Here is a 21,836-nt window from a genome sequence, read left to right on the forward strand (position 1 = left end):
TTGATGATTGAGTTGGAGGCGTGCATGGCCACGCGTGCGTCAGAAAACATAACATCCTTCACTCACGCCGCCAAACTTACCCTAGTAAAACTGACTATCCTACCGATCCTCGACTTTGGCGATGTCATCTACAAAATAGCTTCCAATACTCTACTCAGCAAATTGGATGCAGTCTATCAATCACAGTGCCATCTGTTTTGTTACCAAAGCACCTTACACCACCCACCACTGCGACCTGTATGCTCTCGTCGGCTGACCCTCGCTACATATTTGTCGCCAGACCCACTGGCTCCAGGTCATCTATAAGTCTATGCTAGGTAAAGCTCCGCCTTATTTCAGCTCACTGGTCACGATAACAACACCCACCCGTTGCACGCGCTCCAGCACATATATCTCACTGGTCATCCCCTATGCCAATACCTCCTTTGGCCGCCTTTCCTTCCAGTTCTCTGCTGCCAGTGACTGGAACGAATTGCAAAAGTCGCTGAAGCTGGAGACTTACATTTCCCTCACTAACTTTAAACATAAGCTATCTGAGCAGCTAACCGATCACTGCAGCTGTACATAGTCCATCTGTAAATAGCCCACCCACCCACTCTACCTACCTCATCCCCATATTGTTTTTATTTACTTTGCTGCTCTTTTGCACACCAGTATCACTACTTACACACCATCATCTGCTCATCATCATCTGCTCATCTATCACTCCAGTGTTAATCTGCTAAATTGTTATTACTTTGCTACTGTGGCCTATTTATTGCCTTACCTCCTCATGCCATTTGCACACACTGTATATAGACTTTCTTTTTTTTCTATTGCGTTATTGACTGTACGCTTGTTTATTCCATGTGTAACTCTGTGTTGTTGTTTCTGTCGCACTGCTTTGCTTTATCTTGGCCAGGTCACAGTTGTAAATTAGAACTTGTTCTCAACTAGCTTACCTGGTTAAATAAAGGTGAAATAAAAAATACAAATACATTTAAAAAAAAACATTCTTTCATGGTGCCCCACTTTCTAGTTAATTACATTTACCTGATTAGCTTAATCAGGTAATATTCATTACAGAGAAATTATATTTTAGAATAGCATGTCATATCACTTAATCCGGCATAGCCAAAGACACAACATCACTGATCTAAAGGCTAGAGCTGTCGCTTTCAAGGAGCGGGACACTTCTAAGAAATCCTGCAAATTGTATTTGTCACATGCGCCGAATAATACAGGTGTAAACCTTACAGTGAAATGGTTACTTACAAGCCCTTAACCAACAGTGCAGTTCAAGAAATAGAGTAAATAACACAATAACAATTACGAGGCTATATACAGGGGGAACCGGTACCGAGTCAATGTGCAGTGTACAGGTACCGAGTGCAATGTACAGGTTAGTCGAGGTAACAATCCCATTATGTCACATGAGGAGCTTTATATGGTGTTACATTGCCTTTACAGGTTAGTAAGGCATACTATAGATGAACACCATCTCTGGTGCAAGTCTGTTTCTGCATGCAACACAACAATAGTGCCACATCGATACCTTGCCAAACAGGTCAACCAAACAACCAGCTGGCAGAGCCAGAGACAGACTGGCAACACTAACTCAAAACTTGCCTCTGATTTCATTGCTGGTCTAGACTGTTTCAATATTACCCAACATGTCAATTTTCCCACTCACATCAAGGGACACATACTTGATCTTGTCTGCTCTGTTGGCCTCATCCTAACTCAGCCCAGACCTCCTGTTCCCACTGTCTGACCACAAGATGCTTCATTTCTCTCTTCCCCCATACTCACCCCACAACACTGACAAATGCCTCCTCTTCTTCCGCAACATCTAAGCTGTTGACCCCCTCTAACTCTCTGATGCCAACTGCTCTGCCCTGCCCCTTGACCACTCCCCCAACTCACCTGATGAACTAGCTGCCCAATTCAATACTGCTCTATCTGTTTCCCTCAACTCTCTGGCCCCGCTCCAATTTAAACCTGTTTCCTTCTCCTCCACCTCCCCCTAGTCACCTCCCCCTAGTTTACCCCTGAGCTCCGTGCCCTGAAGCAAGAAGAAGTCTGGAGTGCCTGACCAGGAAGTCTGGGCTGAGGCCAACAAACTCCACCTCACCTACAGAAATGCCCTCAGTGCTGCCAGGTCCAACTACTTATTCAACATCATCAACAGCGCCAATAAGAACTCCCGGACTCTGTTTGCCTCTGTCAACAACCTATTTGCGCCCCTCCAGTCTGGTTTCCGCCCCCTTTGCATTACTGAAACTGCACTCCTCAAAGTTGTCAATGACCATCTCACCTCTGCTGATGCTGGTGCCCTCAACATCCTGATTCTCCTCGACCAGAGTGCCGCTTTTGACACAGTGAGCCATCAGATCCTCCTCACCAGGCTTGAGGGTCTGGGTTTTGAGGGTACCACACTCTCCTGGCTACAATCATACCTCACAAACCGGACCCATTACATTTCCCTCAGTGGCCACACCTGACTCAGCTGCAGTTACAGAGGGTGTCCCCCAGGGCTCTGTGCTGGATCCCTTACTCTTCATCATCTACATCCTCCCACTTGGTCGCATCCTCCGTCACGTCAACCTTGACTTCCACTGCTATGCCGATGACACCCAGATCTACCTCAGCACCAAATCCCTCCTCAACCACCTCTGACCCACATTGAATCCTGCCTCTGCAATAAAAACATGGATGCAACAAAACGTCCTCAAGCTCAACAGTGATAAAACTGAACTCCTCCTCATAGGCACCATATCCACCCTCACTAAAGACGACACCACTGTCTCTCCCTCCCCCCAACACACACAACCTTGGTGTCATCCTGCACACCACCCTCTCCTTTGACCACCACATAAGACCGACTGTCAAATCCTCATTCTTCCACCACCACAACATTGTCGCCCCCCTCCCCTGACCCTACCCCTTACCCTAAACCGGCTTCGTATCCAAACCCCATACATTATACTGATACATCACACTCTTTCCCTTCTTTGAGCCCACCCCTCTCTTTGTCCATGTTTTTTTTAGTCTTATGTTGTTTTGTTTTCACTCCTGTTTTTTTGTTTCATTTCTACGTTGTAAAGCGATTTTGGGTCCTGAAAAGCACTATATAAGTCCCATGTATTATTATTATTATTATTACCACTATGGCTAAATTCAAACTATGCCTACTTGCACACAAAGTAATTATCAAGTCTATTTAACTTTATCAAGCTAGTGAAAGCATAAGAACATTAGTCTATATCATACTGAGAAGGCAAGGGTGAAGAAGGGGATAGAGAAAGGTATCCACTCTCTACAGTGTACATACAGACCAAGTTCACCCACAGCTTCTTACATAAGAGTGACGATTGTGTTTGGTAAATCGTGCCGTTGAATGCTTACCCGTCTCTTCGGAAAGGTCACGTATTGTCTGTGTGCCTGAGTGTCAGTCTACATTAGGGGACAGGAATCTCAGTTGGCTCTGTCGCTCTCCTCCCTGTCTCTCTCTCTCTCTCTCTCTCTCTCTCTCTTTCTCTCTTTCTCTCTCTCGTCCCTCTCGCACTCTCTCAGAGCTTCAAGCTCCTCAGTGTCCACATTACTAAGGAATTATCATGGTCCACACACACCAACACAGTCGTGAAGAAGGCAAGACAACGTCTCTTCCCCCTCAGGACGGTGAATAGAGTCGGCATGGGCCATCAGATCCTCAAAAAGTTCTACAGCTACACCATTGAGAGCATCTTGACTGGCTGCAACACCGCTTGGTATGGCAACTGCTTGGTGTTCGACCGCAAGGCGATACAGAGGGTGTGCGTACGGCCCAGTACATCACTGGGACTAAGCTTCCTGCCATCCAGGACCTCTATACCAGGTGGTGTCAGAGTAAGACCCTAAAAATGGTCAAAGACTCCAGCCACCCAAGTCATAGACCGTTCTACCCTTTTTGCATGAACTCATTTGACTCATCACATACGCTGCTGCTACTGTTTATTATCTGTACACATCTACCTCAATTATGTACACATCTACCTCATATGTACACATCTACCTCAATTACCTCATACCCCTGCACATCGACTCTGTACTGGTACCCTGAGTATATAGTCAAGTTATCTTTAATCATTTTTCTCTTACTTTTTTTCTCTCTGCATAGTTTTGATTTGATTATCTAAAAACAGAATTTGAAAAGCTTATGCAAATTTGACATACAGTACATCTGATGTCTCTTAGAATTGTTTTATAAATGAGTTACTTTACATTTTTCACCCCCCCAAAAAAAGTATGTGGACACCTGTTTGTCGAACATCTCATTCTTTCCACTAGATGTTGGAACATTGCTGCAGGGACTTGCTTCCATTCAGCCACAAGAGCATTAGTGAGGTCGGGCACTGATGTTGGGTGATTAGGCTTGGCTCGCGGTCAGTGTTCCAAAGGTGTTCGATGGGGTTGAGGTCAGGGCTCTGTCCATGCCAGTCATGTTCTTCCACATTGATATCGACAAACCATTTCTGTATGGACCTCGCTTTGTGCACAGGGGCATTATCATGCCTTAACAGGAAAGGGCCTTCCCCAAACTTTTGCCACAAAGTTGGAACCACAGAATTGTCTAGAATGTGGTTGTATGCTGTACTGTTAAGATTTCCCATCAATGGAACTAAGGGGTCTAGCCCAAACCATGAAAATCAGCCACCGACCATTATTCCTCCAACACTTTACAGTTGGCAATATGCATTGGGGCAGGTAGCGTTCTTCTGGCATCCTCCAAACCCAGATTTGTCCGTCGGACTGCCAGATGGTGAATCGTAATTCATCACTCCAGAGAATGCGATTCCACTGCTCCAGAGTCCGATGGTGTCGAGCTTTACACCACTCCAGCCGACGCTTGGTATTGCGCATGGTGATCTTAGGCTTGTGTGTGTCTACTCTGCCATGGAAACCCATTTCATGAAGCTCCCGGTGAACAGTTCTTGTGCCTACAGTTCCTAGTCCAGCAATTGGGTCATAGTTACATGGTACATCGTCAAGCATTTGTGGTACAGTAGTGGTAAGTAACCGTGGCAACGAAGAAGACAGATATGGAGAGAAAGTGTAGGACAGCAATTCAGAATGAAGAGATATAAATCTATTTCCATAGCAACTCTACCCTTCTTTCTTAGTCCTACAGGAAAGAATAGAGGCTTGACTGACTATTCCCTCTCTTTTTAAAACCAAGTCATTCAGTGTGATAAAGTGACTCTCTTTTTAAAACCAAGTCATTCAGTGTGATAAAACCAAGTCATTTATTGTGACAAAGGGACTCTCTTTTTAAAACCAAGTCATTCAGTGTGACAGTGACTCTCTTTTTAAAACCAAGTCATTCAGTGTGACAGTGACTCTCTTTTTAAAACCAAGTCATTCAGTGTGACAAAGGGGAATAGGAAGGATGTGTGCTCTGCCCCGCAGGCAGCTCGTCCCTCCAACACACTGGCTTTATTAAAACACACTGAGCAGGTTTAGAGGGTTACCTTGTGCTTGTGTGTGTGGTGTGTGTCTGGTCTCTGCTGGCTTCTGTCAATGGCATTATCAGGGTGGGAACCCTAGCACTGTCCCTGTCAATGTCTCAACTCTTCATATGAGGAAGAGTCACTGATGATGCGTCCCAAATGACACCATATTTCCTATTTAGTGTACTAGCTTTGACCAGGACCCATAGAGTTATTTTTAAAATGAGTGCACTATATAGTATAGTGAACAGGGTGCCATTTGGTACGCAACCTGAATCAAATGGGTGAATTTCCCCAAGGCCTCATAGCTAACGTGGTACTTTATTTTTCTCACAACCCAGCCCTAAGCTACAAGTCAGTTAGGAATACTCCTCAATGCACAGGAGAAAGTGAAAATGCTTATGAGTTGTTATAATAACTAACACCTGTGTAAAGTACCTGACCTGCCTTGTTGGTATGTATTCTTCATATAAAGTCTAGACTTCACACAGCGTGACACGCAACATGACACCCACCTGGATTGTGTGTTAGCTAGAGTAGGTCTAAACACGGGACCATTTATGTGCTAGGTACAGTATATAGCATTGATATGTGCTAGCTTAGCTGCATACAATATACTGTGTGTGTGCAGTCAGAGTGTATTTGCTTACATTCATGTGTGTTTAGGTCTAGAGAGCAGATGTGTAGTATGTAATGTATACAGTAAGTTTGGACGGTGAAGATATCGTATGAAGGATAACAGGTTTAGGGATGTATAGCGGAGATGTTAGAGGCTACAATGTTATTATATGGAGGGCTTGTCACCTCTGTCTGTCTTCATCTATTTTAAGGAACACAGCGTTTAGTTTAGTTTATTAGGATCCCCATTAGATACTGCACATGCAGATACTACTCTTCCTGGGGTCCACATAAAACATACAAATACATGACAAAGAACAGAACAGTTATAGACAAGAACAACATAAGATATTACATTAAATTCTAAATAAAAAATATAAATAAAATAAGAAGTATATATAGAAATACACCAAGCAACAACAAAAATACTCTTTACACACTATTCATATATACAATGCATTCCGAAAGTATTCAGACCCCTTGACTTTTTCCACATTTTGTTAAGTTACAGCCTAATTCTAAAATGGATTAAATATATTTTTTTTATTTATAAAAAATACAAAACTGAAATATCACATTTACCTAAGTATTCAGACCCTTTACTCAGTACTTTGTTGAAGCACCTTTGGCAGCGATTACAGCCTCGAGTCTTCTTGGGTATAGAGGTCAACCGATTATGATTTTTCAACGCCGATACCGATACCGATTATTGGAGGGCCCAAAAAAGCCGATACCGATTAATCGGCCGATTTTTTAAAATGTATTTGTAATAATGACAATTACAACAATACTGAATGAACACTTATTTTAACTTAATATAATACATCAATAAAATCAATTTAGCCTCAAATAAATAATGAAACATGTTCAATTTGGTTTAAATAATGCAAAAACAAAGTGTTGGAGAAGAAAGTAAAAGTGCAATATGTGCCATGTAAGAAAGCTAACGTTTAAGTTCCTCGCTCAGAACATGAGAACATATGAAAGCTGGTGGTTCCTTTTAACATGAGTCTTCAATATTCCCAGGTAAGAAGTTTTAGGTTGTAGTTGTTATAGGAATTATAGAACTATTTCTCTCTATACGATTTGTATTTCATATACCTTTGACTATTGGATGTTCTTATAGGCACTTTAGTATTGCCAGTGTAACAGTATAGCTTCCGTCCCTCTCCTCGCTCTTACCTGGGCTCAAACCAGGAACACATCGACAACAGCCACCCTCGAAGCAGCGTTACCCATCGCTCCACAAAAGCCGCAGCCCTTGCAGAGCAAGGGGAACAACCACTCCAAGTCTCAGAGCGAGTGACGTTTGAAACGCTATTAGCGCGCACCTCACTAACTAGCTAGCCATTTCACATCGGTTTCACCAGCCTAATCTCGGGAGTTGATAGGCTTGAAGTCATAAACCACGCAATACTTGAAGCATTGCAAAGAGCTGCTGGCAAAACGCACGAAAGTGCTGTTTGAATGAATGCTTACGAGCCTGCTGGAGCCTACCATCGCTCAGTCAGACTGCTCTATCAAATCATAGACTTAATGACAACATAATAACACACAGAAATACGAGCCTTAGGTCATTAATATGGTCGAATCCGGAAACTATCATCTCGAAAACAAAACGTTTATTCTTTCAGTGAAATACGGAACCGTTCCGAATTTTCTCTAACGGGTGGCATCCATACGTCTAAATATTCCTGTTACATTGCACAACCTTCAATGTTATGTCATAATTACGTAAAATTCTGGCAAATTAGTTCGCAACGAGCCAGGCGGCCCAAACTGTTGCATATACCCTGACTCTGCGTGCAATGAACGCAAGAGAAGTGACACAATTTCACCTGGTTAATATTGCCTGCTAACCTGGATTTCTTTTAGAAAAATATGCAGGTTTAAAAATATATACTTCTGTGTATTGATTTTAAGAAAGGCATTGATGTTTATGGTTAGGTACAGTCATGCAACGATTGTGTTTTTTTCCGCAAATGCGCTTTTGTTAAATCATCTCCCGTTTGGCGAAGTTGGCTGTTTTTGTTAGGAAGAAATGGTCTTCACACAGTTCACAACGAGCCAGGTGGCCCAAACTGCTGCATATACCCTGACTCTGTTGCAATAGAAGTGACACAATTTCCCTAGTTAAAAGAAATTCATGTTAGCAGGCAATATTAACTAAATATGCAGGTTTAAAAATATATACTTGTGTATTGATTTTAAGAAAGGCATTGATGTTTATGGTTAGGTACACGTTGGAGCAACGACAGTCCTTTTTCGCGAATACGCACCGCATCGATTATATGCAACGCAGGACACGCTAGATAAACTAGTAATATCATCAACCATGTGTAGTTAACTAGTGATTATGAGTGATTGATTGTTTTTTATAAGATAAGTTTAATGCTAGCTAGCAACTTACCTTGGCTTCTTACTGCATTCGCGTAACAGGCAGGCTCCTCGTGGAGTGCAATGTAAGGCAGGTGGTTAGAGCGTTGGACTAGTTAACCGTAAGGTTGCAAGATTGAATCCCCGAGCTGACAAGGTAAAAATCTGTCGTTCTGCCCCTGAACAAGGCAGTTAACCCACGGTTCCTAGGCCGTCATTGAAAATAAGAATGTGTTCTTAACTGACTTGCCTAGTTAAATAAAGGTGGAAAAAAATATATATAATTCTGTGCAGATCTTCTCAAGCTCTTTCAGGTTGGATGGGGAGCGTCGCTGCACAGCTATTTTGAGGTCTCTCAAGAGATGTTCGATCGGGTTCAAGTCCGGGCTCTGGCTGGGCCACTCAAGGACATTCAGAGACTTGTCCAGAAGCCACTCCTTCGATGTCTTGGCTGTGTGTTTAGGGTCGTTAACCTGTTGTAAGGTGAACCTTCGCCCCAGTCTGAGGTCCTGAGCGATCTGGAGTAGGTTGTCATTGAGGGTCTCTCTGTACTTTGCTCCGTTCATCTTTCCCTTGATCCTGACTAGTCTCCCAGTCCCTGCAGCTGAAAAACATCCCCACAGCATGATGCTGCCACCATCATGCTTCACCGTAGGGATGGTGCCAAGTTTTTTCCAGACGTGATGCTTGGCATTCAGGCCAAAGAGTTCAATCTTGGTTTCATCAGATCAGAGAATCTTGTTTCTCATGGTCTGAGAGTCTTTAGGTGCCTTTTAGCAAACTCCATGCAGGCTGTCATGTGCCTTTTACTGAGGAGTGGCTTCTGCCTGGCCACTCTACCATAAAGGCTTGATTGGTGGAGTGCTGCAGAGATGGTTGTCCTTCTGGAATGTTCTCCCACCTCCACAGAGGCACTCTGGAGCTCTGTCAGAGTGACCATCGGGTTCTTGGTCACCTCGCCGACCAAGGCCATTCTCCCTCAATTGCTCAGTTTGGCCAGGTGGCCAGCTCTAGGATGAGACTTTGTGGTTCCAAACTTCTTCCATTTAAGAATGATGGAGGCCACTGTGTTTTTGGGGATCTTCAATATTGCAGATATTTGCTGGTTCCCTTCCCCAGATCTGTGCCTCGATACAATCCTGTCTCAGAGCTCTATGGACAATTCCTTCGACCTCATGGCTTGGTTTTTGTTCTGACATGCACTGTCAACTGTGGGACCCTGTGGGACAAAATTTAGAAAAAGTCAAGGGGTCTGAATATTTTCCGAATGCACTGTACGTATTCATAATCTTATATACAGTACAGTTAAATTAGATCTTTAGAAAGAGGAAAGGTGCTGTGATACAATGTTTTTTATCTGTTTTTTAAAGCTAAACTTGCTTTTCTCCCGAGTAACCACCAGAGTATTCCATGATGACATGGCTCTATACATAACTGAGTGAAACATTAAATCTGTTTTTGCTTTCAGTTTCTCCTTAACCCTCAACCATGAAAGACTATCATGCATGTTGTTGATGTTAGTTCTATGTTTGCAGTTCAGGACAAGGCGTGCTGCTTTGTTTTGAGACAGTTGCAGCTTTGCCAGGTCTTTCTTTGCTGCACCTGACAATATTACCAAACAGTAATCAAGATGGGACAAGACCAGAGCCTGATCAACTAGTATGGATCTTTGTGTCAAAAACACAGAACATATTTTTATAAACAGACATACCATCTTCACAACAACTTTGTCAATATGACTTGACCATGACAACTGATCATCCAATGTTACTCCTATGAGTTCAGCTTCTTCAACTTGATCAGTGTTCACACCCTTTATGCACAACTCCAGTTGAGGTTTAGGTCAAAGAGAATGCTTTTGTTTTCATATGTATTCAAGACCAGTTTATTGTTAATTATGGCTGTAGGTGCTGATGTGTAGAGTGTGCAATCATCAGCATACATAGTCATTTTAGCTTGTTGTAAGACAAGTGACAAATCATTTGAAAAAATAGAGAACAGTAACGGCATATCTGATGTTAGAGAAGCGTCCATTGAAGAATACTCTCTTGAGTTCGATTGGATAGGTAACTCTCCAACCATTTTTTATTTATTTAACTAGGGAAGTCAGTTAAAAACAAATTCTTATTTACAATGAAAGCCTACCCCGGCCTAACCCGGACGACGCTGGGCCAATAGTGCGCCGCCCTATGGGACTCCCAATCACGGCCGGTTCTGATACAGCCTGGAATCGAACCAGGGTCTGTAGCACATCTCTATGCATCTCTAGGACGTCTCTATGCAGTGTCTTAGACCGCTGCGCCACTTAGGAGCCCATGTGATGGCAGGTGATGTAAAGTCATAAAAAGTGAGTTTTTTCAGTAACAAATTACGATCAATAACAACAAACACTGCACTGAAATCTAACAATACAGCTCCAACTATGATGTTAGTATCCATTTCATTTAGCCAATCATTCAGTCATCTGAGTCAGTGCAGATGAAGTTGAGTGCCCTTCCCTATATGCATGCTGAAAGTCAGTAGTTAACTAGCATTGTATTTGTTCAAACAATTTCCTCCGTCAGTTTACCAAGGACAGGCAGCAAACATATTGGTCGGCTGTTAGAGCCAGGAAAGGGTGCTTTATTATTTTTAGGTAGTGGAATTACTTTAGCTTCCTTCCATGCCTGTGGACACACTCCTTTAGGCATTGGTTAAAAACATAGCAAATAGGGATGGCAATACAGTCTGCTACCATTCTCAATAGTTTCCCATTTAGGTTGTCTATACCTGGTGGCTTATCATTATTGATGGATAACAATCTTTTTCCCACCTCTTCCACACAAACTTGACCAAATTCAAAACAGCAAACCTTCTCTTTCATTATTAGATCTTCAATACATAAATATGATGGTTCACTGTTTAATATTGTCATTTCACTCCTTAGTTTGTCCACTTTACCAGTGAAATAGTAATTGAAATGATTGGCTATATCAAAAGGTTTTGTTATAAATGACCCATCAACTTCAATGAACGATGGAGATTAATTGGGTTTTCTGCCCATTTTACATTTTACTTGCCTGCAATGTTATTAACATAGTCTACAATTGTATTTTACCTCTCTCTCTCTCTCTCTCTCTCTCTCTATGGGTTGTATTTACAATGGTGTTTGTTCTTCGCTGGTTGCGCTTTTCTTGTGGCAACTGGTCGTTTATCAAAATCGGGTTTATCAAAATCGGGTTTATTTTCGAATTATTTTTCTCTGATATGGTCATACAAGTGCAGATCAGTTTCCACCTCATTTTATGGGCAGTGTGCACATAGCCTGTCTTCTCTTGAAAGCCAGGTCTGCCTACGTCGGCCTTTCTCAATAGCAAGGCTATGCTCACTGAGTATGTACATAGTCAAAGCTTTCCTTAAGTTTGGGTCAGTCACAGTGGTCAGGTATTCTGCCACTGGGTACTCTCGTTTTAGGACCAGATAGCATTCTAGTTTGCTCTGTTTTTTTGTTAATTCTTTCCAATATGTCAAGTAATTATCTTTTTGTTTTCTCATGATTTGGTTGGGTCTAATTGTGTTGCTGTCCTGAGGCTCTGTGGGGTCTGTTTGTGTTTGTGAACAGAGCCCCAGGACCAGCTTGCTTAGGGGACTCTTCTCCAGGTTCATCTCTCTGTAGGTGATGGATTTGTTATGGAAGGTTTGGGAATCGCTTCCTTTTAGGTGGTTTTAGAATTTAACGGCTCTTTTCTGGATTTTGATAATTAGCGGGTATCGGCCTAATTCTGCTCTGCATGCATTATTTGTTATTTTACGTTGTACGCTGAGGATATTTTTGCAGCATTCTGCATGCAGAGTCTCAATTTGGTGTTTGTCCCATTTTGTGAATTCTTGGTTGGTGAGCGGACCCCAGACCTCACAACCATAAAGGGCAATGTGTTCTATAATGGATTCAAGTATTTTTAGCCAGATCCTAATTGGTATGTCGAATTTATGTTCCTTTTGATGGCATAGAATGCCCTTCTTGCCTTGTCTCTCAGATTGTTCACAGCTTTGTGGAAGTTACATGTGGCGCTGATGTTTAGGCCAAGGTATGTATAGTTTTTTAGTGTGCTCTAGGGCAATGGTGTCTAGATGGAATTTGTATTTGTGGTCCTGGCGACTGGACCTTTTTTGGAACACCATTATTTTGGTCTTACTGAGATTTACTGTCAGGGCCCAGGTCTGGCAGAATCTGTGCAGAAGATCTAGGTGATGCTGTAGGCCCTCCTTGGATGATGACAGAAGCACCAGATCATCAGCAAACAGTAGACATTTGACTTCAGATTCTAGTAGGGTGAGGCCAGGTGCTGCAGACTGTTCTAGTACCCTCGCCAATTCGTTGATATATGTATGCTGAAGAGGGTGGGGCTTAAGCTGCATCCCTGTATCACCCCACGGCCCTGTGGGAAGAAATGTGTGTGTTTTTTGCCTATTTTAACCACACACTTGTTGTTTGTGTACATGGATTTTATATTGTCTTATGTTTTTCTCCCCAACACCACTTTCCATCAATTTGTATAGCAGACCCTCATGCCAAATCGAAGGCTTTTTTGAAATCAACAAAGCATGAGAAGACTTTGCCTTTGTTTCGGTTTGTTTGTTTATCAATTAGGGTGTGCAGGATGAATACGTGGTCTGTCGTATGATAATTTGGTAAAAAGCCAATTTGACATTTGCTCAGTACATTGTTTTCACTGAGCAAATGTACGAGTCTGCTGTTAACCTCTCTGGTACAAGCGTCCCACCTCGACAACAGCCAGTGAAATTGCAGGGCGCCAAATTCAAAACAACAGAAATCCCATAATTAAAATTCCTCAAACATACAAGTATTATCCACCATTTTAAAGATAAACTTCTTGTAAATCCAACCACAGTGTCCGATTTCAAAAAGGCTTTACTGCGAAAGCACACCATGCGATTATGTTAGGTCAGCACCTAGTCACAGAAAACCATACAGCTATTTTTCCAGCCAAAGTCACAAAAAGCAGAAATAGAGATAAAATTAATCACTAACCTTTGATGATCTTCATCAGATGACACTCATAGGACTTCATGTTACACAATACATGTATGTTTTGTTCGATAAAGTTCATATTTATATCCAAAACTCTCAGTTTACATTGGCGCGTTATGGTCAGAAATGCATTGTCTCAAACAAACATCCAGTGAAAGTGCAGAGAGCCACATCAAATTACAGAAATACTCATCATAAACATTGATAAACGATACAAGTGTTAAACATACGAATAAAGATAAACTTCTCCTTAATGCAACCGCTGTGTCAGATTTCAAAAAGGCTTTACGGAGAAAGCACACTTTGCGATTATGTTAGGTCTGCACCTAGCCACAGAAACCCATACAGACATTTTCCAGCCAAGGAGAGTGTCACAAAAGTCAGAAATAGCATTAAAATTAATCACTTACCTTTGATGATCTTCATCTGGTGGCACTCCCAGGTCTCCATGTTAGACAATAAATGTTCGTTTTGTTCGATAATGTCCCTCTTTATGACCAAATACCTCCTTTTTGTTCGCGCGTTTTGTCCAGTAATCCGAATGCTTAACCTCTCTAGGGTACGTGAGACGTTAGCGTCCCACCGCTTCAACAGCCAGTGAAACTGCAGGGCGCCAAATTCAAAACAACAGAAATCCCATAATTAAAATTCCTCAAACATACATGTATTTTACACCATTTTAAAGATACACTTGTTGTAAATCCAGCCACAGTGTACGATTTCAAAAAGGCTTTACGACGAAAGCAAACCAAACGATTATGTTAGGTGAGTGTCTATTCACAGAATAACACAGCCATTTTTTCAGCCAAAGAGAGGTTTCACAAAAAGCAGAAATATAGATAAAATTAATCACTAACCTTTGATGATCTTCATCAGATGACACTCATAGGACTTCATGTTACACAATACAGGAATACTCATAATGTTTTGTTCGGTAAAGTTCATATTTATATCCAAAAATCTGAGTTTACATTGGCGCCTTACGTTCACAAGTTCCATAACATCCTTTGATTTTGCAGAGAGCCACATCAATTTACAGGAATACTCATAATAAACATTGCTAAAAGATACAACTGTTATGCATGGGATTTTAGATGCACTTCTCCTTAATGCAACCGCTGTGTCAGATTTCAAAAAAGCATTACGGAAAAAGCAAAAACCATGCAATAATCTGAGGTTGGCGCTCAGAGCCCAATCAAGACACAAATATAGCCGCCATATTATGCAGTCAACAAAAGTCATAAAAGCATTATAAATCTTCACTTACCTTTGCTGATCTTCATCGGAATGCACTCCCAGGACTCCCACTTCCACAATAAATGTTCGTTTTGTTCGGTAATGTCCATCATTTATGTCCAAATAGTTACTTTTGTTAGCGCGTTTGGTAAACAAATCCAAAGTCACAAAGCGCGTTCACTAAAAGCAGACGAAATGTCAAAAAGTTACGTAACAGTCAGTAGAAACATGTCAAACGATGTATTGAATCAATCTTTAGGATGTTTTTAACATAATTCTTCAATAATGTTCCAACCGGAAAATTCCTTTGAGCTCGTGGCTGCTGGCAGACCTCTGACTCATTCCTCTCTCCTTCGGCCCCACTAAACAGTAGAGGCATCAGACAAGGCTCTAAAGACTGTTGACATCTAGTGGAAGCCTTAGGAAGTGCAACATTACCAATATCCCAGTGTATCTTCAATAGGAGCTGAGTTGAAAATCGACCAACAGATTTCCCACTTCCTGGTTGGATTTTTTCTCTGGTTTTTGCCTGCCATATGAGTTCTGTTATACTCACAGACATCATTCAAACAGTTTTAGAAACTTCAGAGTGTTTTCCATCCGAATCTACTAATAATATGCATATTCTAGTTTTTATGGCTTTGTAGCAGGCTGTTTGCTCTGGGCATGCTTTTCATCCGGACGTGAAAATACTGCCCCCTACCCCAAAGAAGTTAACCTTTCACGAACCTCAACCCCGTATCCGGGATCACCCCCCACCCCCCCCACACTGATTAGCATCGCTAGCATAGCGTCACAATTAAATAGTAGCATCTAAATATCATTAAATCACAAGTCCAAGACACCAAATGAAAGATACAGATCTTGTGAATAAAGCCACCATTTCAGATTTTTAAAATGTTTTACAGGGAAGACAAAATATGTAAATCTATTAGCTAACCACGTTAGCAAAAGACACCACTTTTCTAACTCCATCAGTTTCTTACTCCATCAGGTGCTATCACCAATTCGGCCAAATAAAGATATTGATAGCCACTAACCAAGAAAAAACCTCATCAGATGACAGTCTGATAACATATTTATTGTATAGGATAGGTTTTGTTAGAAAAATGTGCATATTTCAGGTAGAAATCATAGTTTACAATTGCACCCACCATCACAACTCGACTAGAATAAATACACAGAGCAACGTGTATTACCTAATTACTAATCATAAAACATTTCTTAAAAATACACAGCTCACAGCAATGGAAAGACACAGATCTTGTGAATTCAGACAATATTTCAGATGTTCTAAGTGTTTTACAGCGAAAACACAATAAATCGTTATATTAGCATACCACATGTGCAAACGTTACCCGAGCATTGATTCAAGCCAAAGAGAGCGATAACGTAATCATCGCCAAAATATATTAATTTTTTCACTAACCTTCTCAGAATTCTTCCGATGACACTCCTGTAACATCATATTACAACATACATATAGAGTTTGTTCGAAAATGTGCATATTTAGCCACAAAAAAACGTGGTTATACAATGACAATACTAGCAAAACTAGCCTGAAAATGTCGGGCGCCATTTTGGACAGTGATCTGGCGTAATGAATAACTAATCGTAAACTTTACTAAAAAATATAGGGTGGACAGCAATCGAAAGACAAATTAGTTCTTAATGCAATCGCTGAATTACATTTCTAAAATTATCCTTACTGTGCAATACAGGGTTCGCCAAGCGAAGCTATACCAAAGAAAATGGTGGAATATGCGTTTAAAATTTTTCGACAGAACAACGATTTATCATCTTAAATATTTCTTACTATGAGGTGATCTTCCATCAGAATCTTGGGCAATGTATCCTTTCTTGGGTCTAATCTTCTTTTGGTCGAAAGATGTCCTCTTGTCCGTCGAAATGCCCACTAACGTTCGACCGGTACTGGAAACGTGCCCGGCGCTTCAAAGTGCATCACAAAGAAATGCCTCAAAATCGCACTAAACGGATATAAATTGCTATAAAACGGTTTAAATTAACTACCTTATGATGTTTTTAACACCTATAACGAGTAAAAACATGACCGGCGATATATAAGTGGCTAAACCAAAGCTTGGAAAGAGAGCCAGTCCAACGTCCTTCGTGCGTCAGGCGCAGCAGGAAAAGAAAGCCACTTCCGCCTTGTGCTCTTTTATACAGGCCCTGATTGCGCAATCGACTCCATTCAAATTGTCACCTCTTACTGACATCTAGAGGAAGGCGTGGGCAGTGTTTGTATCCTCATAGGATTCACAGGGACTTTAAAACTGACCTGGGACCAGTGGCCAAGATTTCTGAAATCTCACTCCATATCAGGAAAAGTGCTGTAGAATGAGTTCTGTTCCACTCAGAGACATAATTCAAACGGCTATAGAAACTAGAGAGTGTTTTCTATCCAATAATAACAATAATATGCATATTGTACGAGCAAGAATTGAGTACTAGGCAGTTTAATCTGTAGAGCAAATTATGCTAATGCGAAACAGCACCCCCTATAGTGGCAAGATTAAGGCGCGTCCAGACTAAAGATTTTTTTAAAGTACAATAAAAGTTATTAGAAACATGCCAAACGATGTTTAAAATCAATCCTCTGTTTGTTTTAAAAAATATATATTTTTAAATTTTACCTCCTTTTCTCCCCAATTTCGTGGTATCCAATTGTTAGTAATTACTATCTTGTCTCATCGCTACAACTCCCGTACGGGCTCGGGAGAGACGAAGGTCGAAAGCCATGCATCCTCCGAAACACAACCCAACCAAGCCGCACTGCTTCTTAACACAGCGCGCCTCCAACCCGGAAGCCAGCCGCACCAATGTGTCGGAGGAAACACCGTGCACCTGGCTCCCTTGATTAGCGCGCACTGCACCCGGCCCGCCACAGGAGTCGCTGGTGAGCGATGAGACAAGGATATTCCAAACGGCCAAACCCTCCCTAACCCGGACGACGCTAGGCCAATTGTGCGTCGCCCCACGGACCTCCCGGTCGCGGCCGGCTAGCGCTGCGATGCAGTGCCCTAGACCACTGCGCCACCCGGGAGGCCCGATCCCCTGGTTGTTTTTGTCATAAATATTCAATAATATTTCAACCGGACAAAAGCTTTGTCAATAGGAAAGGAGAAACAAGAAAGGCGCGTTCCCGATCAGGCGCACGGCTGATGAATGGAAATTTCCACTGGCCACAGATTGAAAGCGCTGTATCTCTCTCATTTTTCAGAGTAAAAGCCTGAAACAATGCCTAAAGACTGGCCACATGTAGAGGAAGCCACAGAGCTCTTGAAATGGGTCCTAAGTCTTTGTATGGTGGATAGGCTTTCAATGGAAAAACAGCCTTTCAAAATAATAGTACTTCCTGGTTGGATTTTCCTCGGGTTTTCGCCTGCCATATCAGTTCTGTTATACTCACAGGCATTATTTTAACAGTTTTGGAAACTTTAGAGTGTTTTCTATCCAAATCGACTACTTATATGCATATCCTATCTTCTGGGCCTGAGTAGCAGGCAGTTCAATTTGGGCACGCTTTTCTTCCAAAATTCAGAATGCTGCCCCCTACCCTAGTGAAGTTAATGATAATGCAAAGGATTTTCCCAAGGTTCCCGTTGACGCATATCTCACAGTAGTTATTGGGGTCAATTTTGTCTCCACTTTTGTGGTTTGGTGTAACGGCTGTCTAATGCCTCCTCCTCGGATGAGGAGGAGGAGTAAGGGTCGGACCAAAACGCAGCGTTGTATGCAGACAGAACTGGAGGTACCGGGCTAAGGACACGCACCTTCAGGCTAGTGCGGGGAGCAGCAACAGGACGCACAGGACTTTGGAGGCGCACAGGAGGCTTAGTGCGTGGTGTAGGCACTGGTGGTAATGGGCAGGAGACACGTACCATAGGGCTAGTGCATGGAGGAGGAACAGGGCTCTGGAGACGCACAGGAGGCTTGGTGCGTGGTGCCGGCACTGGTGGTACTGGGCTGGGGCGGGGACGTGGCGCCGGATATACCGGACCATGCAGGCGTACTGGCTCCCTTGAGCACTGAGCCTGCCCAACCTTACCTGGTTGTATGCTCCCCGTCGCCCGACCCGCACTGGGCTGTGTATGCGAACCGGGGACACCATGCGTAAGGCTGGTGCCATGTATGCCGGCCCGAGGAGACGCACTGGTGGCCAGATGCGTTGGGCCGGCTTCATGACATCCGGCTCAATACTCAATCTAGCCCTGCCAGTGCGGGGAGGTGGAATAACCCGCACCGGGCTATGCACACGTACAGGAGACACCGTGCGCTCTACCGCATAACACGGTGTCTGCCCGTACTCTCGCTCTCCACGGTAAGCTCGGGGAGTTGGCGCAGGTCTCCTACCTGACTTCGCCACACTCCCTTGTAGCCCCCTCCCAAGAAATTTTTGGGCTTGACTCACAGGTTTCCAGCCTCGCTTCCGTGCTGCCTCCTCATACCACCGCCTCTCGGCTTTAGCTGCCTCCAGCTCTTCACGAGGGCGGCGATATTCTCCTGGCTGTGCCCATGGACCTTTTCCGTCCAATATTTCCTCCCATGTCCATGAATCCTGCGATCGCTGTTGCTTTCTCCCACGCCGCTTGGTCCTTTGTTGGTGGGTGATTCTGTAACGGCTGTCTAATGCCTCCTCCTCGGATGAGGAGAAGGAGTAAGGGTTGGACCAAAACGCAGCGTTGTATGCAGACATAATGGATATTTATTAAAGACAAGACGAACACGAAAAACACTTTCAAAATTACAAAACAACAAAACGACGTAGACAGACCTGAACTTGAGAACTTACATATAGACACGAAGAACGCACGAACAGGAAAGACTAGCCAAACGAACGAACAAACGAAACAGTCCCGTGTGGTGCAACAGACACAGACACAGGAACAATCACCCACAAACAAACAGTGAGAACAGCCTACCTTAATATGGTTCTCAATCAGAGGAAACGTCAAACACCTGCCTCTAATTGAGAACCATATCAGGCAACACATTTAACCCAACATAGAAACACATAACATAGACTACCCACCCAGCTCACGTCCTGACCAACTAAACAAAGTAAAACAAAGGCAAATAAGGTCAGGAACGTGACATTTGGGGTGATCATTCCTTGGTTCCAACTCTTGGGGAAGATGACAGAGCTAAGGATGATGTTAAAGAGTTTTAGTATAGCCAATTGGAATTTGTTGTCTGTATATTTGATCATTTCATTGAGGATACCATCAACACCACAGGCCTTTTTGGGTTTGAGGGTTGTATTTTGTCCTCTAGTTCATTCAAGGTAATTGGAGAATCCAGTGGGTTTTCGTAGTCTTTAATAGTTGCTTCTCAGATTTGTATTTGATCATGTATATGTTTTTACTGTTTGTTCTTTGTTATAGAGCCAAAACGATTGGAGAAGTGGTTTACCCATACATCTCCATTTTGGATAGATACAGTGGCTTGCGAAAGTATTCACCCCCTTTGGCATTTTTCCTATTTTGTTGCCTTACAACCTGGAATTAAAATGTATATTTTGGGCATTTGTATCATTTGATTTACACAACATGCCTACCACTTTGAAGATGCAAAATATTTTTTATTGTGAAACAAACATTTTTTTTTTCTGCTGACAGGTTTACACCTTCACTATTGTTGTTGCCTCTCTCTCTCGCTCTCTCGCTCTCTCGCTCTCTCGCTCTCGCTCTCTCGCTCTCTCGCTCTCTCGCTCTCTCTCTCTCTCTCTCTCGCTCTCTCGCTCTCTCGCTCTCTCTCTCTCTCTCTCTCTCTCTCTCTCTCTCTCTCTCTCTCGCTCTCTCTCTCGCTCTCTCTCTCTCTCTCTCTCTCTCTCTCTCTCTCTCTCTCTCTCTCTCTCTCGCTCTCGCTCTCGCTCTCTCTCCTCTCTCCTCTCTCCTCTCTCTCTCTCTCTCTCTCTCTCTCTCTCTCGCTCTCGCTCGCTCGCTCGCTCTCTCTCTCTCGCTCTCTCTCTCTCTCTCTCTCTCTCTCTCTCTGCAGAGCTCCTGCCCAGGGAGGCTCTCCTCCACCTCTCAGTGCGTCTGGGTTTGCTCCATCTCTCCCGCTTTCTGATTGGCCAGCCTATGGGTCAGAGGGCACTGACCATGCCCAATGAGGAGGGGGAAACGCCCCTCCAGCTGGCTCAGAGGAGAGGAGACCACTCCCTCTTTATGGCACTCGCTACGTGAGTCTCCGCCTCTTTTCATCACAAAGAGTATATCAACATCATGTTTATATATTTATTTATTTACTTTATTTAACCAGGTAACTTATTGAGAACACAGCCTCTTTTACAATAACGACCCAAGAGCAATCATTTGTGTGAGTGATGATTGTTATAAGACTGAAAATGGCCAACCCAATCAGATAACTAACACATACCTTCCCACTTCACTTCCATACAGTTCACCTGTCCCTCAGAGGTCTCCCCTTGTCGGGGTGTGGTGTGTATGGGCAGATAGCACCCGTGTACTGAGGTTCTGTCCTGGATCTGGCTGCCTCTCCCTCACCTACCTGGGGGGCCCTGAGAGCAGTGTTCTGGGCAACATCCTGGTCCTCAGAGAGAAACTGATGGACCACAACATCCTCAGACAGGTAAGATCAGGGCCTGTATTCAGAGAGTAGTAGTGCTGATTTAGGATACATTTTGTCTTTAAGATCATAATAAATAAGATTACATGGACAGGTGGGCCACTGATCCTAAATCAGCACTCCTACTCTATGCTTTGTGGATCGTGACCCAGGATTCAAAGCAGTGTTCAGCTTTTAGCTCACAGTCTTTTTCTGTTCAGGTGAGTCCAGTGGATTACGGAGGAAAACATTGTGTTTAAGGAAAAACTAAAGCTGACTTAATTCTCTACTGTAGTACAATGTAATAGAACTGGTATAATTATAGGTTGTAATGTGGATGTTACACACACTGAGTCGTAAACATGATCAAAGAAAACTGCTCTGTTTCATCAACTAACTGTTGAACGTGGTGGAGGCTGTTGAGGGGAAGATGGTCATGATAATGGCTGGAACGGAGCTAAAAGGAATGGCATCAAACATGTTTGATGTATTTGATACCATTCCACTGATTCCGCTCC

At 42.9% G+C, this 21,836-nt stretch overlaps 1 protein-coding gene across 1 annotated transcript in view; it reads left to right on the forward strand.

Moving 5' to 3' along the window:
* Nucleotides 1-21,836, forward strand: part of LOC120026197 (rho guanine nucleotide exchange factor 28-like) — an 86,450-nt gene that overhangs the window by 19,830 nt on the left and 44,784 nt on the right. Inside the window, exons 5-6 of the mRNA XM_038971022.1 lie at nt 20,749-20,932; nt 21,153-21,342. Of these exons, the coding sequence (XP_038826950.1) occupies nt 20,749-20,932; nt 21,153-21,342 (374 nt within the window). The remainder of the gene's footprint in view (nt 1-20,748; nt 20,933-21,152; nt 21,343-21,836) is intronic.

Source organism: Salvelinus namaycush, chromosome 31 (genome assembly GCF_016432855.1).
Source record: "Salvelinus namaycush isolate Seneca chromosome 31, SaNama_1.0, whole genome shotgun sequence".
NCBI lineage: Eukaryota > Metazoa > Chordata > Actinopteri > Salmoniformes > Salmonidae > Salvelinus > Salvelinus namaycush.